The following is a 15,469-nucleotide window of genomic DNA, read 5'->3' as shown; positions in this document are numbered from 1 at the left end:
GTAAATACCAGTGTCATGTGCAACAGTAAAAAAAAAAAACAAAAAAAAAAACACACAATTTCAGGATGCTGACCTCAGTCATATCTGAAACTGGTATTAAAGTCATCAGCCAGGAGACATCTTTTCTCTGTTGCAGATCACACTGGTATTTTGTGTATGTATCTAAAACTTTGACTGGTAGTTTAGTAATAAGAAAAATACTAGAAACCAGAAAATATTGGCAATAAAAATCCAAATAAATCTACAGATTTTGTAAGAAAAACTAACTTGAAATACTCCTCTATTACATTTTTCTTACAATCATAACTTCTAAAGTTGAGTGAACAGATTCAGTACATGTTTATAATCAACTATAAATTTTCAAATACAATACTAATATAACAAAACAGCTTCATGACTTTTTTAATGTGTTGTGATAACATTTAATAGTGTGAAAAATATATGACAGAAATGAAAAAATTAACGTATGCTGGAAAAATGTGAGAATCAGTTTTAATAACACAAATATAACAATTGTGCGTTCATGTCTTATATGTGCACACATGCACACAAAGAAAGATGCACATCCACAATTTTACCAAATATTCCTTAAAACTCTCAGAAGGTGATGTTTTTTGCCACAAGACTATACAGTGGTGTGAAAAACTATTTGCCCCCTTCCTGATTTCTTATTCGTTTGCATGTTTGTCACACAAAATGTTTCTGATCATCAAACACATTTAACCATTAGTCAAATATAACACAAGTAAACACAAAATGCAGTTTTTAAATGATGGTTTTTATTATTTAGGGAGAAAAAAAATCCAAACCTACATGGCCCTGTGTGAAAAAGTAATTGCCCCCTTGTTAAAAAATAACCTAACTGTGGTATATCACACCTGAGTTCAATTTCCGTAGCCACCCCCAGGCCTGATTACTGCCACACCTGTTTCAATCAAGAAATCACTTAAATAGGAGCTGCCTGACACAGAGAAGTAGACCAAAAGCACCTCAAAAGCTAGACATCATGCCAAGATCCAAAGAAATTCAGGAACAAATGAGAACAGAAGTAATTGAGATCTATCAGTCTGGTAAAGGTTATAAAGCCATTTCTAAAGCTTTGGGATTCCAGCGAACCACAGTGAGAGCCATTATCCACAAATGGCAAAAACATGGAACAGTGGTGAACCTTCCCAGGAGTGGCCGGCCGACCAAAATTACCCCAAGAGCACAGAGACGACTCATCCGAGAGGTCACAAAAGACCCCAGGACAACGTCTAAAGAACTGCAGGCCTCACTTGCCTCAATTAAGGTCAGTGTTCACGACTCCACCATAAGAAAGAGACTGGGCAAAAACGGCCTGCATGGCAGATTTCCAAGACGCAAACCACTGTTAAGCAAAAAGAACATTAGGGCTCGTCTCAATTTTGCTAAGAAACATCTCAATGATTACCAAGACTTTGGGGAAAATACCTTGTGGACTGATGAGACAAAAGTTGAACTTTTTGGAAGGCAAATGTCCCGTTACATCTGGCGTAAAAGGAACACAGCATTTCAGAAAAAGAACATCATACCAACAGTAAAATATGGTGGTGGTAGTGTGATGGTCTGGGGTTGTTTTGCTGCTTCAGGACCTGGAAGGCTTGCTGTGATAGATGGAACCATGAATTCTACTGTCTACCAAAAAATCCTGAAGGAGAATGTCCGGCCATCTGTTCGTCAACTCAAGCTGAAGCGATCTTGGGTGCTGCAACAGGACAATGACCCAAAACACACCAGCAAATCCACCTCTGAATGGCTGAAGAAAAACAAAATGAAGACTTTGGAGTGGCCTAGTCAAAGTCCTGACCTGAATCCAATTGAGATGCTATGGCATGACCTTAAAAAGGCGGTTCATGCTAGAAAACCCTCAAATAAAGCTGAATTACAACAATTTTGCAAAGATGAGTGGGCCAAAATTCCTCCAGAGCGCTGTAAAAGACTCATTGCAAGTTATCGCAAACGCTTGATTGCAGTTATTGCTGCTAAGGGTGGCCCAACCAGTTATTAGGTTCAGGGGGCAATTACTTTTTCACACAGGGCCATGTAGGTTTGGATTTTTTTTTCTCCCTAAATAATAAAAACCACCATTTACAAACTGCATTTTGTGTTTACTTGTGTTATATTTGACTAATGGTTAAATGTGTTTGATGATCAGAAACATTTTGTGTGACAAACATGCAAAAGAATAAGAAATCAGGAAGGGGGCAAATAGTTTTTCACACCACTGTAACTAATTAAATGACACTGAGCCACTGCACTTGAAAACATCATTTGTGAAAAACAAACTCAATTTCCCTGGATTACATATTGAGAACAGTCTGCTTGCTAAGTTGATACAAAAAATAGACAAAACACCAAGTTGTTGGCTTCTGCCCTTTGACTAAAAGGCATGCTAATAAAAGACTTTATTAAATAAAATGATGTAAACAATGACGTTAACTCACTAGTAATTTATAGAAAATGGAAAATCAAGAACTCAGTTTCCCAGCTCACACTGGGTTAATGAAGTGATTCAACTGACCGCCTTTCTGTAATTTAGCACAGTAAGCAAAGGCTGAGTTCACAATAGTTTTCCATCAATGCCATATGCTGGCAGCTAGATAATATAGTAATAATAATATAACCCCTGTACCACTGGGATTTTTAACCTTTACTGACAAACATGTGCTTTGATTACATGTCTATAGAAGAGAATGTTTAAATTCTAGCTGTTGTTGTCCCAGATTAGTAGTGAAATATTCATATCTACACACATTTTTTGGACCTTTTTAAATAACTCATGAGGCATGATGCTAAAAGCCTAGTCTAGCCGCACTGATCACAAGACAGGAAAAATCCATGCAAGTCCATTATAGGACACACCCAGTCACAGACCTACACTTTTACTAGACTAATGTGGGTTAGCCACATAATCTGGGATGCACATTGTAAGGATTTGGCAAAATATTACATTAGATGGAGGAAGCACACAATGACATCGTGAAGATATGAAAATTCTTCAGAGACATTTCTGGCCTGAGATTTGAAACAAGGATTTTGCAGCTGTGAGACAGTTGTGCAAAATTTGGAACCAAAAATTAAGAACTATTTCTGGCGGTAAAGAAGCCTCCCAACTCACAGCATCAGTCTCCAATACCAAATTTTCCAAGATTGTTGCAAAGGCTAAAATGATTTCTATGTAATGTCATAGGTTTGAATTGCATTAATGAGAGTTACCATGTCTGCCACTGAAAAGTTTCTGAACTTTCCTTCTAATGCAAATTTACTTTTCTCTAAGAAAAATGCTATACATACTATATAAATGGGCAGGCTGCATTTTTTTCAACAGACAAGCAGTAAAATGTAGGTTTTCGTGGTAGCTTCATTAAGCAGTGCTCATCTCGTACTACCCTAAACACAGCTATTAAGGGGTGACAATTTATGGAATTACAAGTAAACAAAAGATTTTCTAACAAGAGGCATTCATCAGTTTATCCATTTTCTAACTCACTTAGATCAAGACAGTTGGAAGTATACATTTTTGACAGTCTGACATGAAGAAAGGTATGTGCAATATACAACTCTGAAGTGAGTCTAGCACAGTTTGAAGAACATCATAATATGTCAAGGGCTGATATGCATTCACTGTCTAAAAATCTGTTTGTGAGGTTCTGTTTCCTGTGTGCTGTCAGATTTTCTAGTGATCTATCATATTAGTATTTATAGAGCTAAAGACATCAACATTAGTATTAAATCACTTAGTACTGTCTTTGAAGGGTATAAAGGATGGAGGTTACAAGGGTCTAAAGTTAAGTTGTTTTTAATATCTGATCTCATAAAACGCACATTATATTGTATGAGGTCAAAGAAATATAGATCGCTTGTAAACAGTGTAATGTAGATCGAATCAGCAGATTTTTGATTAGTGCTGCTGGAAGAAGTGTTGGTGAGACCATATTAGGAGGGCTTACCCTGTGGTCTGTGTGTGGATTCCAATGTCTCAGCACAGTGATTTTATGGGGGTGGTGGTGGGATTAGGGTTACTGTGCTGTAAAAATGGTGTTGACCTTCTGACAAGATATGACTATCTGTGGTCATAAAAGATCCTTGGACATTTCCAAAGTGTGAGAAATGATGTGGATCATCATTAAAAACTAAGATTTGAGTACATTTTTGAGTCATAAAGAACAAGCAAAGCACAGTTCCTTAAAACACAAAATTCAAAAAATTTCTCTCAATCAGTACATTTATGATCAGAGCAATGAAAACCTGCAACTTGCCACGTCCAAGTTTTCCCACTTATTCCTCTGCCACCATACCATACTGCCTTGAATACAACAGACAATTACTAGTTTGAATTAAGTAAATGGCTTAAACACCATTCTTCTCTGGTTGATTGCTGGGTCTAATGCATTTAATTAAAACCTCTACCTTCTGGAGGTAAACTGTAGAGTTGGGCTACCGGTCCATTTGCTAAAATGACAGGTAGGTGGTAACTGAACACACTCTTTATTGTAGGTACAGGAAGACGATTCTTGGGGAAACATTTCCTCATGATAAGACTTGAAGCATTGACAATAGGATCCAGTGTCCTTACAGGCAGGCATTCCTAAGGTGACGAGGAAGAAAAAAGAAAAAGAAAAAAATATAATAATGCACAAACACAGAAATAAGTAAAATAAAAATGTTTTTAAATCTTTTCAAGTATGAAATTTGCTAATAACCTACCTTTCACTTCAATTTATTAATCACTAAATGCAAGCATGCAACGTCATAAGATGCTTTAGAAAGTAAAGTAGACTATAACCTAAAAGTAGACTATAACCTATATAAAATTAAACTAACGGAACAGTAACAACAAAAACATAAAACAAAAAAAAAACTAAAATGTATCACAGATAGATATCAGGAGCTTAAAAGTATACTAGGCCAACATTTTACTTAATTATACCATCAAGATGCGGTTTAGGAATCAATTACCAAATATCAAAAGCTGAAATTATACATAAGAAATTTTTGTATTTGAATAGGCCAATGACTTGTGTTATTAATTATTCCTTACCCCACAAAGACCTTGCATACATACACACACACAAAATATTTATATATACATACATACATACATACATACATACATACATACATACATATATATACATACATACACACACACACACACACACACACACACACACACACACACACACACACACACACAAAGGGAGGGACCTGATGAAATTGTGAGTTTAAGGAAATGATAACTCAAAAAAGAATACAAATTTAACTTAGAACAGCATTGTTAAATTCTATTTATTTAGCAGAGCTAAACCAATAAATTTTTCTCTACAGGGATATTTTTTTTTCATTTTGACTATTGTCAGAGCTGGAGGGGGAGAACAACGTTTTTCCCCAAAAAGATTGTATTCTTTAATTTCATTTCAATAAAACTTTGGCTTGCAATAGGTTTCTACTAAAATTACAGCTTAATGGTAAGGTAAGATGATGTATTCAGTTTGACACTAGAATCCCTGAAGCCGACGAAAAAACTTGTGTAATCCTGGGCCTTAAATTCCTTCTCGTCTCTCCATCAGCATCTTTTGTTTTCTAAATGTGTGGATCAGCACAAGCAGCAAGCAGCCTGCTATCCCATCCCCCCTACAGACAGAGCTCAACTCGGGCAAAAAGTTCTCCCAGCTCAAGTCTTGTTTATCTGTATGTGTGGTGCCTAGAGTTGCATAGGGTACAGTGGAACCTCGGTTCACGTACAAATTGGTTTACGACCAAAAAGTTTGCCAAACTTTTGCCTCGGTTCACGACCACACACTCGGTATACAAACAAGCCAGTTTCCCTTTCGGTTTGTGCGCGCAGATGACTTCCGCATGTGTTGCATTGTTCTCGGTCAGACATGTGTGCTTGCACGTGCGTGCGTGCTTTACCTGTGAACTCTTTGTGTTCTACAGTATTTCATGTGCTTTTGCAGTTAACCATGGCTTCTAAGCACTGTAACCTCCTCTCCACCCAGTTCCTCCTCACTTCATGCCAGAACTCGACTCATGCAAGGTTAGTTTTCTTGGTGGTTTATGGTTAGTTTTTGTATTATGGATTTTTCAAATGTAAATTTTTCAGTTCGTGGCGTGAATTGTTGCAATGTTACTTTTCTTGGTTGTTTATTAAGTTACGGATTTTTCAAATGTTCATTTTTTTTCCCTGCGATCGGGTTGTAAGGCTATAGCGCAAACTGCTGCAATGTTACTTTCTTGGTTGCTTGTGGTTGGTTTTTAAATAAAGTTCGGATTTGTTCAAATGTTCCTTTTTTTCCCCCTGTGCTTAAAACTCATTAAAAAAAAGTGTTTATACAGCGATCGGGTCGTAAGGCTATAGCGCAAACTCTTGCAATGTTAGTTTTCTCTGTTGTTCAAGGTTTTCTCAGTGTTATTCAATGTTTTTACATTTACTTTACTATTATGATGTGCATTCTATGGTGTAATTAACTATATTTGTGCTTAAAAATCTTTAAAAAAATATATTTGCATACAGTTCGTACTTACATACAATCCCATGGGGGGAAATTGCTTCGGTTCACGACCAAATTGGTTTACGACCAGAGTTTTGGAACGAATTATGGTCGTGAACCGACCATATGTATGTGCATTTCATGTGTGTTCCATGTCTACAACGATCTATGTAAATTTAGGATGACAGGAAATGTGAGAAAACTAAAATAGTACTACAACATGAAAAAAGTTTCTAACGATAAAATTTTGACATGTAGTCCAAATGTCAAATAAACATTTTCACAAAAGGTACACGTATAACAAAACAAGTGCACTTTTATTCAAGAATATAACTGAAGAAAAAAAAATGGGTTAGGATATGATGCTGACACGACCACTTGGGTGCTGCAGCAAAAGAGCTGCTGACTCATAATCAAGAGGTAGTGGGTTCGAATCCAGTCACTAACCAGAATTATCATTTTGAGTAGTGAGCTGCTCTTATTGTTACTATTATAGAATAAAAACACACATTTGATTTGAGTCTGTAACAGTGTAAATTTATGGCACTTGTAAAGGTTTTTTTTTTTTTTAATTTTATTATTCAGTTTTATTCTCTCAGTCACATTCACGCTCCCTCCAATGTGACACTGCTGTTTTCAAATGAAGATGTGCTATAACAGAAGTGAACTCAGATGATGATGAGGATTCTACATTGAAGAAAGAACAGAAGCCCTCCCCGCAAGAAACATCCACTCATATACAAGAATGATGCAGCTGCACCAGGCGTAAAGGCAAAAGATGACACCGTTTGGATGCAGCAAGAGCTTGGGTGTCATTCTGCAAGTCAGTCAGCCTCAAACGTGTCCTTCAATGAAACAGCAGGGCTTACAGAGCTCGTCAATATATCGTGCAAAGTTTTGCTTGCGATTAAGTTTTGTGATGGTCTTTATATGAAAAACATATGTTACTTATATAAAAGCCACATCAAATGTTGTTTACCTTGATTTATTTACTTATTTTCCTACAGCGTAAAGTCACAACTAAACTGCAGGGCTTCCTGTGTTTGAATGACATGAGCATACTAACAAAGTACACATGCAATGCGAATGACTTTAGCTGCAGGTGGAAGATCCTGTCACACTCTATGCAACTGTGTTTGATCTTATTCAGGAAAAGATCCCACTCGCCCCATGGGAGAAAGACATTCCGAGACTAAGGTCATAAAGCTTATGGAGCTGTTTCTGGACAAAGGCATAACCATAACAAAAGTTGCGTAGAGTGCGGAAGTTTGGATGGGTGGGCACAAAGAAAGAGATAGAGAGAGATCATGCCATGTACTTCTTCAATATTGAATGCAATAATGCAGGAAGGGCTCAACAGTGGGAAATACAGATTTTCAATGACAATTAAAAATTTCAGAGAGCTGTTATTTTTCTTCTCCGGTTTTAGAAGTTTAATAAAAAAAAAAACAAAAAAAAAACATAACGCTGATTGTACACTAAGTTAATAAGCAGGACAATTAAAAGTCAAATCCTTTTATGGCAGTGCATGGGATAAACTACCTAGTAATAAACTCATTATGATCTCCTATACTACAGTGTTAACACAATGATTTTACTTAACTAGAAGAGCCATAAATGCTCTTATGCATAGTATTGTTTTTTCAATAATGTGTTGCTCCAATAATCTTAAATAAAAATTTTATTTTTTATGCTTGTAACAGAACAGACATTTTTCAAAAATTGGCAAAAATTTATCATTGCTACTTAAAATAAGTCTGCTAGGTTTCTGCCTATGTTTCTGGTTAACTTCTGCTGATTTAATTAACGAGGAATATAATGAACTACTTCAAATCAAATAGCTCTCCACACTGGTTAGGGTTTCAAATGTTAATTATGATTAAGGTTATCTTATTTTTTTCCATGATTAGTGAAAATGACAGTATATATAACTGGACAAATGTATCATATAGCACGGAACTTTCAATTGCTTTATTATAATACTATAAAAAAATGCAAAAAAAAAAAAAAAGAAGGACAAGGCAAAAGTCCATCACAGAATACACTTTGCTTGTGCACACTCATAACAAGCCAACTAATAGTGGGTAATTTCATTTTTAGGATTTGGAAGGAAGCTAAAGTACCTGAAGAACACCATGGCTAAATGGGGAAAACATACAAATTTAGAACTGAGTGACAAAGCTGATTATTGAACCTAGGACACTGGGTCTGTGAGCAGTATTGCTAACCACATGAATCATTCACTTCATTTGCATTTACTCTTATCAAGTGCACCACCATTTAAGAGTCCAACACAGTATACAATAACTACAAATACAATAGGAAGAAAAATGTAGCACAACAAAAAACACAAAGCATAGTTTTGAAACATCCATGAAACGCTAAAGGTAAGAAAAAGAATGGATTCTGAACAACATTAATTCATTGCTTACTTACACTAAAGAAGAGAATAATGCTAAGACAAAAAATGTTTTGAAGCTTATGGGAAAAATTTCACATCTGTTTTTTCCCCTTAGTAGGTGAGAGTCTCTCATCACCTTCACACAAAAAGCAAGTGCTTTGGAAACACTTAAGATACAGTTGTACTTATGTAAAAATAAAAATAACCCTTACTGAGTAGTGTTTTATGCTTTATATTTAACATTCCCAGTTTTCTGTTGCCTTCCATATATAGATTCTATTATCACAGTCTTTTTCAGTATTTAAACAAAAATAAGTGAATAATTAACACTACAGTCTCAAAATGTTTTATTGTTATAATTGTGATAAACACCGAGTGAATGAAGCAAAACTGAACAGCACCCTAATAATATAAAAATCATCCGCCCATACCTTGTAAAGCTTAATGTCCATGGTCATACTTTTCTTCTGTTAAGGGCCATGGAAAATGGCTCATAAAATACTAAATACCCACCTGACATTGTTACTCGTACACTGTCAAATGTCCCACTATCGCCCTTTCTGTCTGCAATCCACCAAAAGACCAGGAATTACCTTTTGCATGGGGCTGCTACTTATTTTCTTCCCTGAAACATCTGAATGTTTCCAGATTTGTACAAAGTAGTGAGAACCATCCCAAAGCCTTTGTAATTCAGCACTCCATGTACCTGTCTGACAGGTCACTGTTCATTAGGCATCTAACCACATCCATCTTCAGACATTTGCTGGCCAGTATTTTTTCCACAACATAGCAAGCAGTTTCCCCCAAAATTGCAAAAGAATCACCATGGACAACATGTGTATACTTTAATTAGTTTTCTTGAAAAAAGTTGTATTTGAATAGTTTCTGACCTCAGTGGATTTACAAGAATGTTTGAAATTATTACTCTGGGGTGGATACCAACCACCACTTTTTACATTTCTGTGAGATGCTAATAGAAACAGATATACAGAAGTTAACATATTGATGATGAATACTAGTTTTTAAAAATGTAAATCATAGACAAGATTTACTACTTACTATTTTTATGATTATTTTTAACACGATGTATAAGCATTTGAAATGCTAAAGAAAAACTAGATGGACACATCCACGAAATATAAAAATTAATAATAAAAATAACCACTAACTGATATTTTCTTTTACCTGTATTTAACATAAATGTTTAATGACCAAATGAAAAGAGCTTCTGTTTTTTTTTTTTTTTTTTAAATCATCAAATGAACCATGTTACCCACAAAGTTGGCTTAAAACATCACCCATGGAGCATCGTTATTATGGTAGGACATGGAAGTTTTGCTTTAATTTTTCCCCCTGATGTGTTGGGTGTTTCTTATCAACAAAGAGTGGAGGGCTAATCAGTAAAGAGGAGGAAATTAAATTGACAAAAACATAATTTCTTTAAGGTAGCCCTCTCCCAAGAAAGCCAATATCAGGACACCAAAAAAAAAGTACAAAATGATTCAGATGTGAATTCAATCAAACATTTCCAGCTTAACCCAAAGACTGTAATTTACTTTTACAAAACTATGTAGACTTTGTGTAGATTAAAGAACCAAAAAAAAAAAATCTTATAATAAAGATAATAATATAGATATAATAATAATAAAGATTTGTTGCATGTGAAAAGGCATGGCTATGGCTGTACAGTGTGGTCAAAAGTGCACCCCTAAATATTAATTCACAGCATGGACAGACAGTAAAATTTTATTTGGATCCAAGATAGAAATTCCTTACTAAATTACTGATTACGTTGGCAAGTCAATATATGGGGTTTGGAGTGTCACATTTAACTGTAGGGAACTCTTCAGGTACTACCACAAACACAATAGCATTCAAGGAAGTGCGAGTTTCCTGTAGGTGTGTGTCTCACACAGAATATAGAGAATATACTATACAACTAATGAATATCACTTTTAGCATCACTTTACATTTGTTTCTGTATTAATGATATTTCAAATTAACATTATGTTAACTGGGCGGCACGGTGGCGCAGTGGGTAGCGCTGCTGCCTCGCAGTTAGGAGACCCGGGTTCGCTTCCCGGGTCCTCCCTGTGTGGAGGTGCGCTGGCAATTCTAAATTGTCCCTAGTGTGTGTCTGCGTGCCCTGCGGTGGGATGGCGCCCTGCCCAGGGTTTGTTTCCTGCCTTGCGCCCTGTATTGGCTGGGATTGGCTCCTGTGACCCTGTGTTCGGATTCAGCGGGTTGGAAAATGGATGGATGGCTGGATGGATAGATTATGTTAACTTTCAGGTTTTTTTTTTTCAGTTCAGTTTTCAGTTAGGGGTTTTCTGACTAATTATTAATTTATTATGAAACAAATACACACAAAGAGTAATTCTAATATTGATAATTTATTTATATATTTAATACTTTCAGAATGAATGAAAAGTGTGATTAATATTGAGTAACTGTCCAACTAACTACATAATTCTAATTTAGGCACATACAATAGAGGATAATGTCTATTACTAAAACACAATTTTTAAAAAAAAAGTGGTTTTTACAGGATTTTGAAGCATTCTGCAATAGTCATGCTTATGTAACTGATAAAGTTAATCCAATAAAAGCTAAATTATTTGTATTAATATGCATCTTCTGGCTGGTATTTATCTTTTCTCTCTGTGCTACTGTAGATTTTTTTCCAGGGACTTTTCTATTCTCTCTTAGTCCAACAACAAACTCTTAAATCATTATTATCTCTAACTTAGCATGAACAATGGTATTTTTTTATTCCCTGTGGTTGTCAAACGTTTCCTGCACATAAAATTGCACACTGGAAAACGATGTCTGAGTTGCATAATTGAAGGAAAAAACTTAAAACTATGAACTATGTATTTAACCCTAAATTTAATATTCCTCAGTTGACATGTCATTGATGAAATCAAGATATAAGGCAACAATAAGACCTGTAAGAAAAATGATGAAATTCACATCTGGAGTAATTTTATGATTTCCTTTTTTTGAAAAGAAATAAGTTTCATGATTGTGTTTTTGGATTATACCCAGTCGTAGAGTTGATCTGTGGGGAGTTGTAATTACTTAAGGTCTTCCATGATATCAACATGAAATTAAGATTGACAGTAAACCAGATGTTCTGTTTTAAATATATAAATAATGTACTTTTTAGTAATTAAAGATATTCAGTGCTCCAAAACACTAATAAAGCTGTCTCTGAAAAAAAAAAATTATTAATAAATATTCATAATGAATGAAGGAGAGTAATATCTTCTACAGTCTAAACCACTCAGTTCATATGGGACAAAAATCAAGTTTTCAAAGATCATGAAACCCATCAGATTTGTTTTATTCAAAGATTGCAGCAAATTCAGATGGTAAGCACTTATTGTTTCTTGATTAATTAGTATTTCATTATTTTATGAAACTGTAACTGTACCAACAGAAGAATGATGATGGTTGAATACTCCTAAAAATAAAATTAACTTTAGACTATATATTTGTAGGAAAATGCTGATGAATTTTACTTCAGATAAAATTTATGGACATGTTTCTTTCTTGTCTTGTGGGATCTACTTACAAAAGAACTGTGCTATGCAATTTTGGCGGAGCAGACTTCTCATGGGATTCCAAGGATAAAGAGTTTAAATCAAGACTTCCAGAACAGGGCCAGGCACAAAGAGCTATTGCCAAATGGTGGCAACTTTTGTCATAGCAGTGCTTCTAGAACATGCTAGTGAACAACAGTGTTAAGGGATGTTAATAGCTTAAAGAAAACTGCTTGCTACTAAATGTTAGTAAGAGGCTCTAGTTTGTACTGAGACAACCTTTTCAAGAGATTTTAGATAGCCTTTTAAACATTATGGCAAACCACACAAAAACTGTGACACTGTCTAGTTTATTTTCAGGAAGAATGGGGAACATTGACCTCAACATGGGATATCACTGAAAACTGGAAAGAGTGGATATGTCCTCCTCAAAAAGACAGTGACAAAAGCATCTGCTGAGATAGGAACCATCTGTAGTTAACACCCTCTTTACAGGTTAAAAAGCTCTTCAGTGCAAGATATATTTAGGAAAAATATCCTGTCAGGAATACTGAAAACACTGTGAGGGTGTCTTAGTTACACCTCTTCAATTTTGTATAAAAGGCTGGTTAACTTGGGCAGCATTCCACATTAAAAATGCAAAAAAGTACTAAATATTTTATGCTGCATAATATGTTAGCATTTATTCGAGGAAATTAATTTAATACAGAAATAGCACACACACAAGGTGGCTATGGGTGATGAGAAAGTAAGTTAAGCAAGTCATCACTGTTTAAACTAACGACATGAAGTTCGGAGTATTAGAAAGAATACAGAAAAATTGCCAAATAATTTATTTAATTCACGGTCAGGGTGGAAATCAATCATGCTAGAGGGAGCAAGTTCCAAGTGCACGAGTAGTCATATGAAAGTTTCACAGGCAAACATGAGTAGTAAATAAATCCATTAAAATACAGATGGTATTGGCTCTATAAAAACTCACAATGTGAAATGAAAACTAGATTATTTTCACTGAAAGATTTAAAATCCATATAAGTGGGACTATATTTAAATTAAACTGTCATTTACAAACATTATCTACAAAATGAGTCAAGAAATCAGCTGTAATTTACACTTGAGCAACAGTGACCACTATGGATATGTAAACCATATTCAAATAAACAATGAATCATGGTGTGCCACAATGGTGTGCTCATCAAAACACAGGCAGCATTAGAAGAAAAGTTGCTTTCCAGTAAATAGTTATTTTTTTTTACCCTTTTTTACTTTCTCTGCCCATTTTATTTTTAAATCTATTTAATTGTTGCTAGACCCAACCATGGATTTGATGAGCATGTTGAATTGCTAAGTACAGGAAAATGCAGCATTTTACAGGTTAATCTCAATAAATTACAATATCATCGAAAAGTTAATTTATTTCAGTAATTCAATTCAAAACATGAAACTCGTATATTATATAGATTCATTACACACAGAGTGATATATTCCAAGTGTTTATTTCTTTTCATTTTCCTGATTATGGTAATGAAAACTCAAAATTCAGTATCTCAAAAAATTAAGAGTATTACACAAGACTGATAAAAAAAAGAATATTTTTAATACAGAAATGTTGGCCTACTGAAAAGTATGTCCATGTATGCACTCATACTTGGTCGGTGCTCCTTTTGCATGAATGACTGCATCAATGCGGCGTGGCATGGAGGTGATAAGCCTGTGGCACTACTGAGGTGTTATGGAAGCCCAGGATGCTTTGATAGCGGCCTTCGGCATCTCTCATCTTCCTCCTGACAAACCCCATAGGTCAGGTGAGTTTGCTGGTCAAACAAGGACAGTGATACCATGGTCATTAAACCAGGTATTTGTACATTTGGCAGTGTGGGCAGGTGCCAAGTCCTGCTGGAAAATGAAATCAGCATCTCCATAAAGCTTGTCAGCAGAGGGAAGCATTTAGTGCTCTAAAATTTCCTGGTAGATGGCTGCGCTGACTTTGGACTTGATAAAACAAAGTGGACCAAAACAAGCAGATGACATGGCTCCCCAAATGATCACTGATTGTGGAAACTTCACACTGGACCTCAAGCAATTTGGATTCTGTGTCTCTCCACTCTTCCTCCAGACTCTGGGAACTTGATTTTCAAATGAAATGCAAAATTTACTTTCATCTGAAAAGAGGTCTTTGGACCACTGAACAACAGTCCAGTCCATTTTTTCCTTAGCCCAGGTAAGGCACTTCTGATGTTGTCTCTGGTTCAGGAGTGGCTTGACACAAGGAATGTGACAGTTGTAGCACATGTCCTGGATACGTCTGTGTGTGGTGGCTCTTGAAGCACTGACTCCATTCGCAGTCCTTGTGAATCTCCCCCAAATTCTTGAATGGACTGTGCTTCACAATCCTCTCAAGGCTGCAGTTATCCCTGTTGATTGTGTACCTTTTTCTGCCAATTTTTTCCATCCACTCAACTTTCCATTAATATGCTCGGATACAGCACTCTGTGAACAGCCAGCTTCTTTAGCAATGACATTTTGGGGCCTACTGAACCAGACTGAAATACCATTTAAAGGCTTAGGACACCTTTGCAGGCATTTTGGGTTAATTAGCTAAGTAGAGTGTAACACCATGAGTCTACAATATTGAACGGTTTCACAATATTGTAATTTTCTGAGATACTGAATTTTGGGTTTTCATTAGCTATAAGCCATAATCAGCAAAATGAAAAGAAATAAATATTTGAAATATATCACTCTGTGTGTAATGAATCTATAACAGATGAGTTTCACTTTTTGAATTGAATTACTGAAATAAATTAACTTTCCGATAATATTCTAATTTATTGAGATGCACCTGTAAAAAGGGACTGACTAAATTTATTATTACTGTTGCTTTTGTGATACAAATACTGTAAGACTTCAAGAGATATTTTAGTACTATCTGTTCCTTTTAAAGACAGAACTATGTGGACTTTATCCTTTTGTAACTTTCAACTCTTATAATTAGAAATTATTTCACT

General features: G+C 35.4%; 1 protein-coding gene across 7 annotated transcripts in view; it reads right to left on the bottom strand.

Annotated features, from left to right (window-relative positions):
• agtpbp1 (ATP/GTP binding carboxypeptidase 1) overlaps positions 1 to 15,469 on the bottom strand; it is a 239,983-nt gene that overhangs the window by 88,539 nt on the left and 135,975 nt on the right. For all 7 annotated transcript variants that reach the window (XM_051928607.1, XM_051928606.1, XM_051928605.1 and 4 more), the window contains one exon: positions 4,432 to 4,609. In XM_051928607.1, coding sequence (XP_051784567.1) covers positions 4,432 to 4,609 — 178 coding nt within the window. The remainder of the gene's footprint in view (positions 1 to 4,431; positions 4,610 to 15,469) is intronic.

The sequence above is a fragment of the Erpetoichthys calabaricus genome, chromosome 5 (assembly GCF_900747795.2).
Source record: "Erpetoichthys calabaricus chromosome 5, fErpCal1.3, whole genome shotgun sequence".
Taxonomy (NCBI): domain Eukaryota; kingdom Metazoa; phylum Chordata; class Cladistia; order Polypteriformes; family Polypteridae; genus Erpetoichthys; species Erpetoichthys calabaricus.
This window is presented reverse-complemented; position numbering and strand designations above follow the sequence as displayed.